The 15,319-nt window shown below is 38.9% G+C and overlaps 1 protein-coding gene across 1 annotated transcript in view; it reads right to left on the reverse strand.

Moving 5' to 3' along the window:
• Positions 1 to 951: 951 nt before the first annotated feature.
• Positions 952 to 15,319, reverse strand: part of LOC130420649 (extracellular matrix protein 2) — a 71,930-nt gene continuing 57,562 nt past the window's right edge. The window contains exons 2-5 of the mRNA XM_056748106.1: positions 4,025 to 4,092; positions 3,702 to 3,774; positions 2,425 to 3,361; positions 952 to 2,348 (exon numbers count right to left, since the gene is read on the reverse strand). Of these exons, the coding sequence (XP_056604084.1) occupies positions 1,247 to 2,348; positions 2,425 to 3,361; positions 3,702 to 3,774; positions 4,025 to 4,092 (2,180 nt within the window). The 3' untranslated portion in view covers positions 952 to 1,246. The remainder of the gene's footprint in view (positions 2,349 to 2,424; positions 3,362 to 3,701; positions 3,775 to 4,024; positions 4,093 to 15,319) is intronic.

Below are 15,319 nucleotides of genomic sequence, written 5' to 3' on the forward strand. Positions count from 1 at the left end.
AATTTTATAAACCTGACCTTTACCATTAGATAACAATGTCTTCAACAAGGATCTACAGCAATTGACCACATATTTGAAAGTGCCTATTTTGGAAAAAGACTAAAAAATATATATATAATCATATACTTTTGCCATCTTATTAAACTGCTTCACTATTGTTCATAGTTTAAAAAAAAATACAACAAAGAATGTGCTCTGCGTGCAGCATTTTTAAAGATATACTTTTCTGCCATCTACTGGTGAAGGAAGCTAAGTACAAGTGTCAAGAACAATGAATCCCCAGAATTATTTTTATTGAATTCAACAAAAAGACATTCAAAAATTATCAACCAAACATATTTGTTAGCAGAGGACTGCTTTCCCAGGAACAAACAAAAAACACTGGAACGGTTGTCATGGGCGTGAAAAGACTACAATCCCATGAGAGAGAGAGGGAGCTTTACAACACACAACTTACATCTGCCAAATTCTAAATAATGTGTTTTTCTTCACTTTAAACCTGGCAACTAGTGGCAAGCGAACCTCGGTAAAGCGAAAATCCTTCCAAGCTTTACCAAGAAAAATAAAAGGAGCAGTTTTGAGAAAAACACACTTTCAGGATGGAATGGATAATGAAAAACACATTGACTATATTTTACTTTAGGTGTCAAGATGAATCTCTTTGTTTAAATCATAAAAACATGGCTTTGAACAAAATGTTTAAACAGCTTTGCAGCATACACAAGATCCATTACAGCCATGAAGAACTATGTTTTGGTAAACAAAGGGAGATGTACAAGACACTGGGCTCAAACATTGAAAACCATTAAGAACTGATTTTATTGTAATAAGCGATACACTTTTAAACATTCACCATCACTAGTAACATTTCAAGTAAATCATGTTTTAAACTATTAAGTGTAAGTGGTCAAACACTAGTTTTATTTTTTTGCACTATGATCAGGGCTTAATTTGTGCCGGAAAAAAACGGATCCAGATCCTACAGGTGTAGTTAATTCACTTAAGATGCTGCTTTGTGATTTGTCCCTATCTCTAAAGCCAGCCCCCACACCTTATCCTAAACTTTATAGTGGAAAACAGGGGAGTCATAATCTTACGGGGAGTCAGATTTTGATACGACACCGGCACCTCTGAAATCCTATCCGGCACCTCATTTGACAGATCCCGCTCTCAAGCGCTAATGGAAAACCAAAACAAGACACAAAATAAAAACTAGAACCTGTAAATTCCGCTTCCACCCATAAGTTCAGTAAAACTGCACCACCTGAACGCCCCTCAGGCATCGGAAGGCCTGCGTGTCCAGGTGGCCCAAATCTATCATGTTATTTTCCAGCTGCACTCTGACCAGACGGCTAAGTGGTGACCCGTCGCCTCGACCCCAACAGAACGCATCACGCGGAACCGTGCGGATCTTGTTGTGCTTCAACGTGACGGAGTGAAGCCACAACGGTAGTTGCCGCGGTACCTGTCGCAAGGCGTTGTGACTCACATCCAGCTGATGCAAAAGCGGAAGAACCCTGAAGGCACCAACGGCCACCTTGGTGATCTTATTTCGTGCCAGGCCCAGGTGCTCCAACTGCGGCAGTGAGATAAACGCATCCTTGCTAATGCTCGAGATGAAGTTTCCTTCTAAGTTGAGGGTTTTGATGCTGCGAGGCAAATGCCGTGGAACCTGTTTCAATAAGTTACCTTCTAAATTTAAACTTTCTAGGCGACTGGCATTCAGTAGCGATGCTTTCCCAAGACCTTTATTGCTCAGTCTATTTGCACTTAGATCCAGCACCTGGAGCTCCGCCTCTCCCCAGAAAATATCACCTTGGAGACGCTGGATGAGGTTGCCACGAAGATAGAGTTCTCGGAGACTGAGTGGCAACTGCAGGGGGACGGAGGTAAGGCGGTTATTGGTAAGAGTAAGCGTACGCAATTTACCCAGCGGAAGAAGAACTCCTGGAGGGACGACGGACGAGTTGTTACCAAGACTGTTGTTACTTATACTGAGTATTAGCAGGTTTGGGCAGCGACTCATGGCTACTCCAGATATCCTGCTCAGCTGGTTCCCGTCCATCCGTAGCTCCTCCAGAGAACCAGGCAGGTCGGTGGGGACGCTCTGGAGAAGGTTACGCTCCATGTATAGCCTCTTTAAGCTCTGAATGCCCTCGAAGGCCCCCTCGATCACAGCATCTATTAAATTGTTGTTGGTGAGCACCAGGAACTCCATGGATTCGTAGAGAGAGAGCAGGTTCGACTGAATGCTGTCGATGCGGTTGTTCATCAAAAGAATGTAACGGGAGTTGTACGGTATTCCGTAAGGTATTTTGTCCAGATGTTTGTCCGAACACTGGACCACCCTGTTAAGAAAAATAACATTTCTTCAGTACAATAGTCGACAACATCAGCGACATCTTTAAAGGATAAGACACATACCTCCCATAACAGGAACATACTGGAGGACAGTAGTTATCTTCAAAATACGGAAAATGTGAATCACTCGTTGCCTTCAATTTTTTCTCCTTTCTTCCTTTATTTCCTTTTCTCAACGTTTTTGTTTTATTCTCCTTTCCTCTTTCTTTCTTCCTAAGCTTTTTTGGCTTTGTCTTCACTTTACTGCCTTTGGGTTTGGTACCCGAGGTCATGTTTTTAGGTTTGACCTTTAAAACACCAGGCAGAGCTTTGGCAATGGGACCGGCCCTCGCTGCAACACCAGTGGAATTGATGCTCGTCTCCTCCAGCAGGCGGAGTTTTGAGTTGTTCACAACATGTAGCTCCACTATGACATCATCACTTGTGTGGCTGGCATTTATTAGTAATGTATCAACAGCTGGGGTGGGAATATCATGCTTTGGGATGGCAACTGTAGTTTTGGATACGGATGTGCTTGCAGTCGTTGCTGGATTTTGTGGTATTGAAGGGAACGATGGTTGTGGAATAGCTTGGACTGATTCTTTCGGAGCAGATTGAGATGCAGCGGTCTTCGGAGGGGGAGTGGTATAATGATTGACAGTTTGTGCAAATGGTACAAGATGTTCCTCGAACTCCACTGTTTGTGTATATGAGGAATTCAATGCAGAGAGGACGGGTTCATCTGTTATTTGGTCCACTTTGTTGTCCTTGTGGATTGGATCCGATGTTTCTTGTTCTTCCTGGTTCGGTCTTTGCGTGACATCACTTCCAGTTTCCTTTATTTTCATATTCATCATGTCATTTTCTCCATCGCTCTTATATTGAACAGTGGCTGTTAAAGTATCTGTGACCTCTTCATTTTGCCGCTCCTCTTTTGTGTTAAAACTTGACAGATTTATTCTCAGCTCTCCGAAAAGGTCACTCTCTGCGGATACATAGTGCAGGACTGATACATTCAGATCTACAAACAGAAAGATTTGAGAAAATTGCAAACAAAACCATCTGCACATAAATAAAAAAGCAGTTTCTGAAAGGACAAAAACAGACCGTACTGCATTTCAATATCACAACCGTTTGGAAAATCCACTCTAGAATTTATTATGCAACCACAATGAAGCCACAAATTACAACTATTTTCATAAATGAAATCTATCTACAAAGGCAACTACTAAAACGTAATTGACATTATTTTAAGATTATGTCAGACATTCTGTATTTAAAAACAACTATGTTCAGTAAAATACACACTCCAGATAGCTAGAAATGTCTTTTATAAGGAGATAAATTCAATAAACACATACTTGGCTGAAGCACAATTGTGTGCGCGGGCACAGCAAAAATCCAAAACAGCAGCGTGTGGGCTTTCATTTTTGGCTAAAAAGAGGAGAAAAGTATTTTAATTAGGATATGAAAGCCGTATTGTTTTCATTTATTTGTCCGCTGTAAAAATTCATGGCGATCAACCAAGCTCTCAGAGAGATTTTCATGACGGCTGACAACCAATTTAAACGTGCCAGGGAGCGTCTGAATGGTTTCTTTACAAGCGGATCATGTGAGTAATAAATCCCAAAAGGCGTATTTCATTCTTTCTTTTAATGAGATAGGCCTGCCGGGCAGAGCTTACCTGGAATGTTTTCAAGGTGAGTATGTGGCGTCCTTCAAATGGATGAGTTCTTCTTTGGAGACATCCTGCTTTAGTTGCACAGACGGACTGATCAGCAGTGTTCGGAGTATACACAAACACACAAATAGATGCACGTACGCACTAATGGACCCATTTAAAGACTCTCCTCCGGCATCATGGGAATTCCACACGCAGACACTCAGGAAGATGTAATGGCTCTTCAAAGACATTTATCATTACGGGAATTTTCTCACTCACACATTAGTTTCAGAAGAATCTAACAGATCAATTCAGGGCAAAGGAGACACACATAGTGGACACAGGGGTCAAAGGTCAGGTTTCACTTTAGGATCGACACTATTCGCCTTAGCAGACACTGGTGCCTGCTCACTGTCGCCACAACGATAAGTGTTTCCTTAAAAGGTTTGGGGACCCTTGAGGGACCTTTGACCTTACAGTAGCCTATGTTTGGATTAAGACACATGGAATTGTCTCCAAAGTAAGCCAAAATCTTTGCACAAAGACTTTATAGACGTGTTTTTAACACTGTAACAGGAAGATTATGTTTGTAATAGAAAACGGATAATATTAACAAAATATTATATTGAATACTTTATGAATTAAACTGTATTTTCTTTTCAGTCAACAGTCATTTTGTTTATTAGACACAGGTTTTTCCAGAGCGTGAGAAAATAAAAAGATAATTGAAATTAGATGTTTGCTTATGCCTCCAAGCAGCAGGGGAGGATTCCAAGCTGTCAGGGCCATGCAGCAGTTTCTCTACAGACAAAAAAAAACACCTATTGTAGTGTAAAAAGAGCAGAAATTTACACAGACTAAACAATACCTATTGTAAATAGAGTAGACGTGTAAAAACAATTAATGAGATAAAAATAAAAAGTAGGGGCAATATGCAACATATAAGCTAATAGAATAACATCATTATTGATGTAACAAATCATTTCAGTTCATCAGTAAAGGAACAAAAAGGCGTATTTTTAAGGAGGATATATTCCTTTTAAAAAAAATATTGTTAAAATAGTCTTCACATCTAATCTGGCTCATTATCAAATCTGCACCACTCTAATTAAAATAATAAATAAATAAAAAATATTTAGACTAGCAGATGTATGGAACAGGGGCATAGGAAGAGTTCTGACATCATTTACTGACCCTAATATCATTTTAAACAAATATGACTTCTAAAGTAGAACACAAAATCAGCTTTTTTGAGAATGGTTGTAACCAAACCACATTGGCTCCTATTGACTTCCATTACAAGAAACAAACCCACTAAAATATTCATAAAACATATTATTTTGTGTTCCATATAAAAAAAGTTTCATACGTGCTTTCTACGAAATGAGGGTAATAATGAATGATAATAGAATTGTTATTTGATAATAGAATTGTTACAATAATAATTGTTATTGTAAACTTTAATTAAGTAATGACAGTAAAAAAAAATACATTCTCAAACACAACCAGCAGATGGGACTACAGGCCTGTTAACATTTTCAAACGTTCACCCTACTCCGCTTCATTACATAAGCAATTCATCATAGTTGAAATGGGAAAGCAGAGTGTTTTTTCCAACATACTTTCCAATCCACCTGTTCATATTCCACTGCTCACACCAACACAAATAGAAAAATAATTTTCTTTATGAGCTGTTTTCCACTTTAAGTCTTAATTCTGTTGCATAGGGGACAGGCGTTCAGAGTTCTAGTAGGAGAAAATGAAATAATGGCCCAAACTTGTGTCACTGCTGTGGGCATGAGGGGGGAAACTGGGGCACCGTGTTCCTGACAGACCACCTGTTTTGTAACTGACAATCAAGTGTATGGGAAACGAAAGCAGTGACGTCCAGTCTTCAACTCTCTTGAACTCGGGAGAGGAGCTTCAATTTCCCGTAGGAAAATGATGAGGTTTTAAAATAGTAAAAGTGTAGCAACCATGTTCTGGCCTATATTTGTCAGATACTTTAGATAACTACTCTTTTACCATAGTTTTATTCTAATTAACATGGTTAAACTATGGTTATTGTACTGGGACCATGGTAAATTTGTTGTCTTTCACCAAAAATCAAAACAAAGATAAATTACATAATCAAAGTCCAGTACAAAAATGACAATTATATTTATACTACTGTATTTTTATACAAACAAACCGATATCGATACGATATCATATCAGGCCTCATTTCAGGCCTGTTCTCCTATTGCTCTCTTCTTCTTTCCTCCGTCTCATTTAGCGCTGTGTTTTTTGTAAACAGTTCAGGCTCTACTGGCATTGACACATTTGTCGAAAGACACCAACAACAGACTACAGCGACACACCTAGAATCAACACTAGACCTTTTGTTTGTGCTCTTTTGTGGGTGTACTAACGTTACGCTGATGACGCACACCTGGTCAGGAGACAGAGCAAACAGCTGTTCAATAACGTTCGCTTAAAAGGCCTCCGTTTCAATTTTTGTAACCTAAAATTAAAGTAGACCTTCTGGTCTGTAACTTCAAGAGCTAATGAAAAATGTTTCTCTTTAAACTCTTTCATAATCAAAACAAATCTGATTCTCATGAAGACGCAAATTACATTTGCCTCCAAATGTTAATTCATTCACACGGTTCGGAAACCAAAGACTTAAAATATACTGTAGCAATAAACTGTCATCATCTGGATTCAGTCAGATTATATTCAATTGAAAGTTTATGTGCCTGTCACTGCGGGAAGAACTTGTATCAAGCCCAACATACATATTTATTCAAACAACGGGTGAATAGTTCACTCGATTGTGTCATTTTCCTTCATAAAAGGCTACACTGCAAAATATTGTGTTTCTACTTAGTTTCTTAATAAATTAAGGCTTCATTGGAAAACTCCAAAACAACTATTCGTCACTATTTTGTACATAGCAAATCACTTTCATAAAGTTTTTATTTCGCCCCAGTGACGGGTGTGTTAAGGGTTGAAGTTTCATGCTTGCTTTTACATTTGACAATTTCACACGAAATCGCCACCTCATAGGCTCGTTTTTAAGCAGCGAAATGGGCCAGGTTTGGTGTTGGAAAGCCCATGAAGACATTAACTTCTTTCTAGATCCTGTCCGCCCTTTTGAGTTTATCAAAGCAACGTATAGAGACCGAATGCTAAGATACACCTTGGTCCTCCCATGCAATAATGTAACGGCCGAGGACATGCTCGGTGGTTTCACGCACAGCCCGACTGAAAAGGGATGAGGTATTATTTTCAATAGGAAGCAGTCAATTTCACATTGGTTTCTGCAGAAACTAGTGGTGTTTCTATTGCTGCAAACACAATGGAAAAGTGCAAGAACAAGAGAGGAAGGCGAGAGAGAGAGAGAGAGAGAGAGAGAGAGAGGGAAAGACAGCACAATGGCATTAAAGAAGAATGGGATATCCCCTCCTCTCGACCACAAACCCATCTCCCCTTCTCTGTCTTTTTGGGGTCAGGGGTTTTATAGGTCATAGGCCGCAGACAGTGATCAATTTGTTGTGATCTGCGAGGCGTTTGATTTGTGTGTCACACACATACAGTGAGGAGCATATGAACTTCACACTTCGCTATCTTAACACACGTCTATAAACTGTGATGTCATGATGCTTCTGACTAAGAGACAATCTCTCCACTGTCCACGTCTGTGACGGTAAAACCTGAGTAAATATTTAGTCACAGCTCACGGCTGATTTAGAAATCCTCTTCTGACGTCTCTATATTGCATATTTTTTGTTAAACTTTTAGTTCTGGAGCAAAAATATTAAACAGCAGCTCTCCACATTCCAAAAGTGCTTGGTGTGTTATTAAAAGAGAAGAAAACTTTAATGTTTCTCTATTCCTGGATGTCCAGAAACTGATTGCTGCCGATCACACATACACAAACACAGACTTTCGGGCATTCACCCGCCTAGAAGGTCTAAATATTTTCACGGATCTGTCGCTCTTACATGAGATATATGAGGTTTGAAGCCGGGCCCCTGACAGGTCTCTGCTCTGTTGTCTTAACCCTGCTTGTGATATTAAAGCGCATCACTGCTCTTTTATGTTTTTATTGGACATGTGGTACCAGAGAGGAGCTGAAACTCTTCGGAAAGTGTTGAAAGGAAAATGTAGATAGTTGCGTCATGTTGTTGATATAGAGTAAATTTATAACTCGACCTCTTGTAATATTTAAACTGTGGGGTCAGGGACCATATTTTTTTTATTATATCAATCTGCAGGGATTATTCTTGTCATATGTTACAAAAGAAAAACATTTTCTAGGTATTTATGTCTTGTCTAGCAGTGAAAGCCTTAAAAGACTAAACACATAAAACTGGACCTTACATAAGAACCCAAACTGTGTAAAATAAGATTTTCCCTTAGATTTATTTTAAAGGATATTTTAGAGGGCTTGTTTTTCTAAACTGGACCGTTTAAAAGTTGTTCTTGTTTTAAAATATACATTTTAGTGAGATTTACGCTAACTATGATCAAATAAACAAATGTAAAAAAAAAGCTTGTTGTCAAACACTGTTTTGCTTTTCAAATTCATATTCATATTGGTTTTACAAATGTTTATTATGAATATTTTTGCTTGTTAAATGGTAAAAACATTACAAATGTCATTCTTGCAACATAAATTTCCTTCAGCATCCTGAGCACATAAACCCTATAAAACTAAATTAGTTGGGCCTTAAATCAAATCATATCCATTAAGATCAGAGTCAAGAAAGTTTATGTCAGTGAAGAGAAGCTTCTCCAGGAAGCACATGCAACTTCACTCTTCCATCTAACAATGAGTCTGACGCAAAAGACAGTTCAATCAATATAATGGAGCTCTTCTATCTCTGAGGATTATTAAAAGCACACGCGCAGACAGACACACATAAGCATCGTATTGATTTACGCACATGTGCAGGACGCAGCAGATAAAGACAGCTGGTATTTTTCTTATCATGGAAAAGAAACGGAGAGTTGAAAAGCCTGTCAAGTTACACTGTGATTTTAACTTAGGCTGTAGCCCACAGGATAAATATTCAAATGGCCATCTGTAGCAGAGTGTGTGTTGGTGTGTGCGAGTGTGTGCGTTTGTGTGTGTGTGTCTTGTTTGACAGTAGCACACCATATGCTTCACGACGCCTGTAACAGTGCAACGCTTCCCAATCAATCACATCGAAATTTAAACATATGAACCAAAGGTCCAGTTTAAAGGGACAGTTCGTTCCAAAATAAACTTGCATTCATATTATTGTAGGCCTTAACTTTCTTGTAAGATGTGTAAAAAAAAGTGTATTTGATTGAAGATACAGCAGAAAGGAAAACTGTCAGACTTTTTAACACATTTTGTAACACATGAACCCCTTTATTGAATCTTTTAGGGTGAATTTTTGTCACCTTGGTGTCTGACATCTCATGTTTGAAATGTCATGAAGGCGAGTAAGTAACATCATTTTCAGATAAGTCTAAACTTTAGGAAAAATAAACATATGATACAAGTAATTAATGAAAAAACCTGCTAACTTGTTTGTAAAAAGGAAAACTTTTAAAGGGATCCATTAAAACGAAACAACATACTGAAGTGAAACTTTGCACAACTTTTACACAATCAATACTTTTTTGAAACAGCTGAACTCTGCATTTTCATTGAACTCTTGTATGTGGCCACCCAGCCGACTTTGAGCGCATTAGAGATCAGACATGTGGCAGGTTTCTAGAGGCACTGCCGATCTGTCTCGTGGCGAGATCTAGGCTTAAACGTGTGTGCGTCTGCATGGGGGTCAGGTTGGCGAGACGTGCTATTATGTCTTGACAGCTCCCATCAGCGCGGTTTTGTTTGTCTCTGTGTGCGTTTAGGGGGAAGAGGGGCAGGAGGTTGGCCGGGGGGGCGGTAGGTGAAGGCAAGACTGCATGACAACAGATCTCTCATTGGCTGCATGGTGGCTCTTTTAACCAATCATGCCAGTCTCTCGAGTTGGGGAAAAAAACTGATGCTTACCATTGTGTGAAAGTGCACTTTCTCAAAGTAAATAGAGAGAGAGAGAGGTTTCGAGCTTTCCAAGAGACTATTAATCCAACTCAATGTGCTGTGATGTATTCCGAAACATGTCTACAAAACAAACGCCTATGAAAGTTTGTAGATCATATTTGCTCTTTAACAGGCCTTGACGGTCTCCCAATATCCCACCTCCAGACTTGTTTTAAAGCATTAAACGTTGAAAACAACAGTCCCGGCTCGGCTTAGACGAACATGTCTGTGATTGTACAAAGCTGCCTTGTTTCCACTCAGACTGATGATGATAAATCTGTTTTCGGGTCACGCTGAACCGCAGATAAAAGAGCTGAAACTTGTTTCAGAGGGTCGGGAAAGATCAACATTAACCCTTTCAGTATCCAAGAAACTTTAAGGCTTCTGTGGACCACAACACGTAACCTGATTTTAGGCAAAGCTACTGAATACAACTCTATCAGGGCGGTTTGTTATTAGCGCTTCTTGTCGAGGGAAGAATCGCTATTATTATAGCTAATACGTCAAGTTAGGGGTTTGTTTTAAGGAATCTTGCAATTTACAACTGTGCGTGGATCAAAGGGGGGAAATTCCCAAAGACTTGCATAAAAGGAGGCAACTGAGCCATATTTAGAGACCAAACATCCTCAGGGTGGGCCCTTTCCACATGGGCCAGTGAGCGACCACCCAGAAAATTTTGCAACAATCTTTTAATGCTATAGAAACCAACTTCCTGGCAATATAATGGAAACATAAGTCAAATTCTTTTTTTAATGAATAAACGGCTGTATTAACACATTTTTGCTGCATATAAAGCAGGCGATATGAAAGCATTTACATATCTTCACCTTGACGGTCCAGAGATTCAGATCCAGAACAAATGTTACTTTTATAAAATGTACACGCATTAAACTACACATGCACACACACATTCTCTCAACAGCCTTCTAACAAAGGCTATATTCACACACACAGATAGTTGGCAATTTGCACTTTAAAACCCGACTGGTCCCTATCTGACCCATCTCATTCGCACAAACCCAACAACCGTCGTTCACACTGAAACAGAAAATTTCAACAGCATTGCCAAATTAGTTCGTCCCTTAAGAAAAACATTTATTTCCCCAGTCCGGAAAGGTGTTTAATTCAGACAGGTGTCTCAACGTGTGTCTGTGTGAATACGTGACTACGTTTCCATGTCAACCTGTCTTCGTTCAACGTGCAGTTTGACATGTTGATGATTAATGTTCTGGAGCCACGGCTTGTTTGCTTGCGCCAATGGAAAATGTGCCAATTTTACTTCCCAAAAATAGATATGCCTAGATTATGATGTTAAATGCCGGTCCGTGGCTGTTTGCTTTCTGGTTTAACTGCCGCCAAGAGCAAAGTCTGTCAACGGCGTCAAGATTTGGAACGGGTGGCTCCTGATAGCGATCGGATTCTGACACCGTCGGAAATAATAACGGACATCTTAATCAGATATTTGGGGGTATTTCTCTGTGTGGTTGTTTTTTACACACCTTGACAGAAATAAGAGGCATGTCCGATCTGCTATGGAAAACCCTAGACAATCTACATAAAACATATTTTCCTCACAATATGGACCGCCAGATTCTCCCCTAAGCTTGGGTACAAAACTCTATAAATGTATAATGCCTGGTTTGTGTGCTTATAGTAGTCGACACAGTAGTAAGTAGTCTTTTGAGTGGATTAAATTGTCTGGGAACCTTCTTCCCTGTGCTAGACACACAGTCGTCTGAGGTTGCATCGACATGTTTTTAGCGTGCAGGTGTTATATTCTATAGTAGATGTTTTTTTCTTGAGCATCTGTTTGAAATATTCACCTTCCTTCATGTGGCTTACTCGCCTTTGCTCATACGTTTATATTTTTCTGTCTATCTCTCACACACAAGCAACCACATGTTTAGTTCAATGAGCAATGTCTGCCACAGAAATACACATCTAAAATAAAATAGGACTGTTAAACTTCAGAAATGTGTCACTTTGGTCGATGAACCAGGAATCTTCTTTAGCATGTAAGATGGTTTTAGCGGCCAATGTCATTCAGAGTAATCTGCTACCATACTGTACAGTACATGTCAGATGATGTGTTTTTAAAGGATTTTAAAAAGGGTCTGCAGCCGTGATTTATGTCACTAAGTGTACAGTGTCTGTGTTTTGGTGGAAGAAAGATATAAAACACAGTTAAATCACAAACTAACATGTCAACACCAGCTGGACGGAGCATTACCAACTGACCTTAATACTCATCACATGCACTTGGCAGAAGGATTACCATTTTATGAAAATTGCATTGCCTTGATCATTAAAGGTATATCATAAATATTTGCATTTAATCTGAAGAGATAAGCTTGTAGAGACATAAGGGTAAATAAATGATGAAATGGGCAAATCCCTATTAGAGACAGTCAAGCCTTCCTACTACCACTGACCAACAAACCTTTACATCGTCTTTGACAGCTGAAAAGTCAAAAAGCATACTGGGTATATGGCTGGGTATATGGCTGGAAAAAGATGAAGGATGTGTACGTGTGTTACCTGTCTCTACATTTGCGAAACTCAGATAGAAAGATCCACGCCTGATTTTCAACATGTCAAACACTCCCTTGACGTTACAGGTTACATGAAAGAGCAGGTGTAACCACACACACACCCAAACATACGCAAAAAGCAGTCACCTGTAATGGGAAAAAAATTTTGATCTCTTCTGGCCTCATATTTCTTAAGCCTGGGAAACTTGTTTTATGATATTCTTATTGGTACAGTTCAGTCGAAAATGAAATAAATCCTCAACCGGCCCTCATGATGTTTCAATACATCTTTCCTGTGTCAAACCCAATAAATTTTTTTTATAGAATGGCTTCCTCTGTCCCCATTTGGTTTCAATGTAACTCTTTCCATACAATAAAAGTGAACGGTGATCGGTGACTTTCAATCTGTCTTTTACTAATATTTACCCAAACCTATTTTTTATCGTGAAGGAAGTTCGATTTGGATAATAATAGTTTTTTAAGTTTTGGGTGAACTGTTTATAGGTAGGCTAAATTTTAGATGGTGAGAGTAAAAGTGTGTGTGTTTGCGAGCCCTTGTGCCATTGTATGTGTTTGGCCTCTCTAGCCCTTCATTAATGCAGAAATAACATGGACATGTTCAGAACATCCCATCCCTGACTGCAGCGAGGTCACCGCTTTTGCGTAAATGATTCAGTTCAAGAGAAAAGCACGGAGAGATTACTTGTGTGCTGAATACATTACAAATAAGGGGAATAGGGTAATGCTTTGTGTCCATGCAATAAAGGCGTATTAAAAATGATGAAAATGTGTTGCTAACACTTACAGTATAGAGGGGCAATTCTCAATATTAACTAGTTGTTATTAGCATGCCTATTATTGGCATATTGGCTGTTTATCAATCATTATAAAACACATATTCTGCATGACCATATTCTACATCCCTAATCCTACCCAATACCTAAACCTAACAAATACTTTACTAACGATCAATAAGCAACAAATTTAGAGTTTATTGGGGAGAATTCGTAGTTAACGGCTTCTTAATAGCGAGAATTGCAACCCCTATACTGAAGTGTGACCAATTTATTTAAAAGCCTTTTAAAAGAATATCTACATTTATTAAGGTATTAAACCCCTGATAAACTCCAATGGCCTAAAAATGATGAATATATAACAATATAATTTATACATAACATATGTTTTCTAATTTTATGACGCAATATAAAAATGGTCATTTCCAATTGCTAGCAGTTTTCCATTATTCTCTCTCTGTTTTTTTCAAAGTTGTCAAAGTTATGTCCCTAGGTCACGCACCAGTTCCCATCATATTTTAATTGATCCCATAAATGAACTAAAATGTGTCATAATGAGATCACTGATTCATTGTCCCTGGGGTGCATTATGGGAATAAAACAAGCTTTTCCTTGTAGTAGAATTGGGAATAGTGAAAATGGAGAACACGTAAGAAACAGACCAGCACAAACATCATAATCTGCTTTCTTGTAATCCATCGGGATAATTTCTTGGGTGTGCTTAGCCCTCCTGCAAAGTATTGAATAAACACATTCGGCCCGGCTGCTGGTATACCCAGATGCCAGCGTGTCCTCTTATCTGCCCGCCTCACACTTCTATAATATTGATGCGCTTCTGCCTTAGCTGCATTTTATGTCAGCATTTGTGCTGCTGTTACATCATGCAAACACTGTTGTCACTTCTGGTCTCATATTGTAAAACAACAACAAATGAAGCTATGGAAAAGTGCAGGAAAAGTCCAAATCTAAAGAACTTGCTTTTTGTAAATATTTTGCGAGATGTGCCACGATGGTAATTATATAATTGGCTCAATTATGTATAAAAAGATTTCTGTTTTATAAACTCTTTTGTAAGCTTTTTAAACATGCATAAACATGCATGCCCACCCCCTCCTCCACCCACACAAGCACATACATTTTCCTTTCCTGTCGAGGGTAACCTGTGCCAAAATTGTTACACAACTCACCCAGAGGACATGTGTGGTGCGAAGGACTCGCATCCACGCACTTTGACCAACTCCAAATTAGGTCATCAAGATCTACACAGAGTGCATGTTACCAGCGTGTGTAGACAAATATATTTTGACCTTTGCCATGTTACGGCTGCGCAGAACACAAAAATAACTACCCTGCATCTCCAATTGCCGGTCTGGCTTAAATAGGCCGAGCTTTGAGACCGCAGTTTGAGCAGGTGATTCTGTAGAACAGATAGAGCCGCATACCTCGCCATCTCACTAACCCAAGCACATGTGTGATGTGAGCTCTTTCACACAAGAAAACCACAGAGTCAACATCTGTGCACACAGGCAAACACACTCAAAAACACTCAGAAGTTGATCCAAACCGATAAAAAATTTGGACCTGTGTGGCAATTTAACACAGTAATTTGTTTATCATACAGGAGTAAATAAAAAATATTTTGATACCAAACAATTAAAATGACTTATTTATTTATTAATATGTTATTAATTATTATTATTGATTATGATATTGTCCAAATATGTGAAACAGTATGAAGAAAATGCTTTGTAAATGGTTTCATGAAAATTGTATGGTTTCGGGTCTTCTGGACAGGCAAAATTCAACATGCAAAATGCACTGTAGTCTGAACAAACAGTGTTTGTCCTTCTTGTAGAGCCTGATTTCAATATGGTAATATGTTCTTTTACATCGAGTTGTTTTGTTCATGGTTTTCAAGGATGAATTCACGCCACATAAAATAAGCT

Source organism: Triplophysa dalaica, chromosome 5 (assembly GCF_015846415.1).
Source record: "Triplophysa dalaica isolate WHDGS20190420 chromosome 5, ASM1584641v1, whole genome shotgun sequence".
NCBI classification, from domain to species: Eukaryota; Metazoa; Chordata; class Actinopteri; order Cypriniformes; family Nemacheilidae; genus Triplophysa; species Triplophysa dalaica.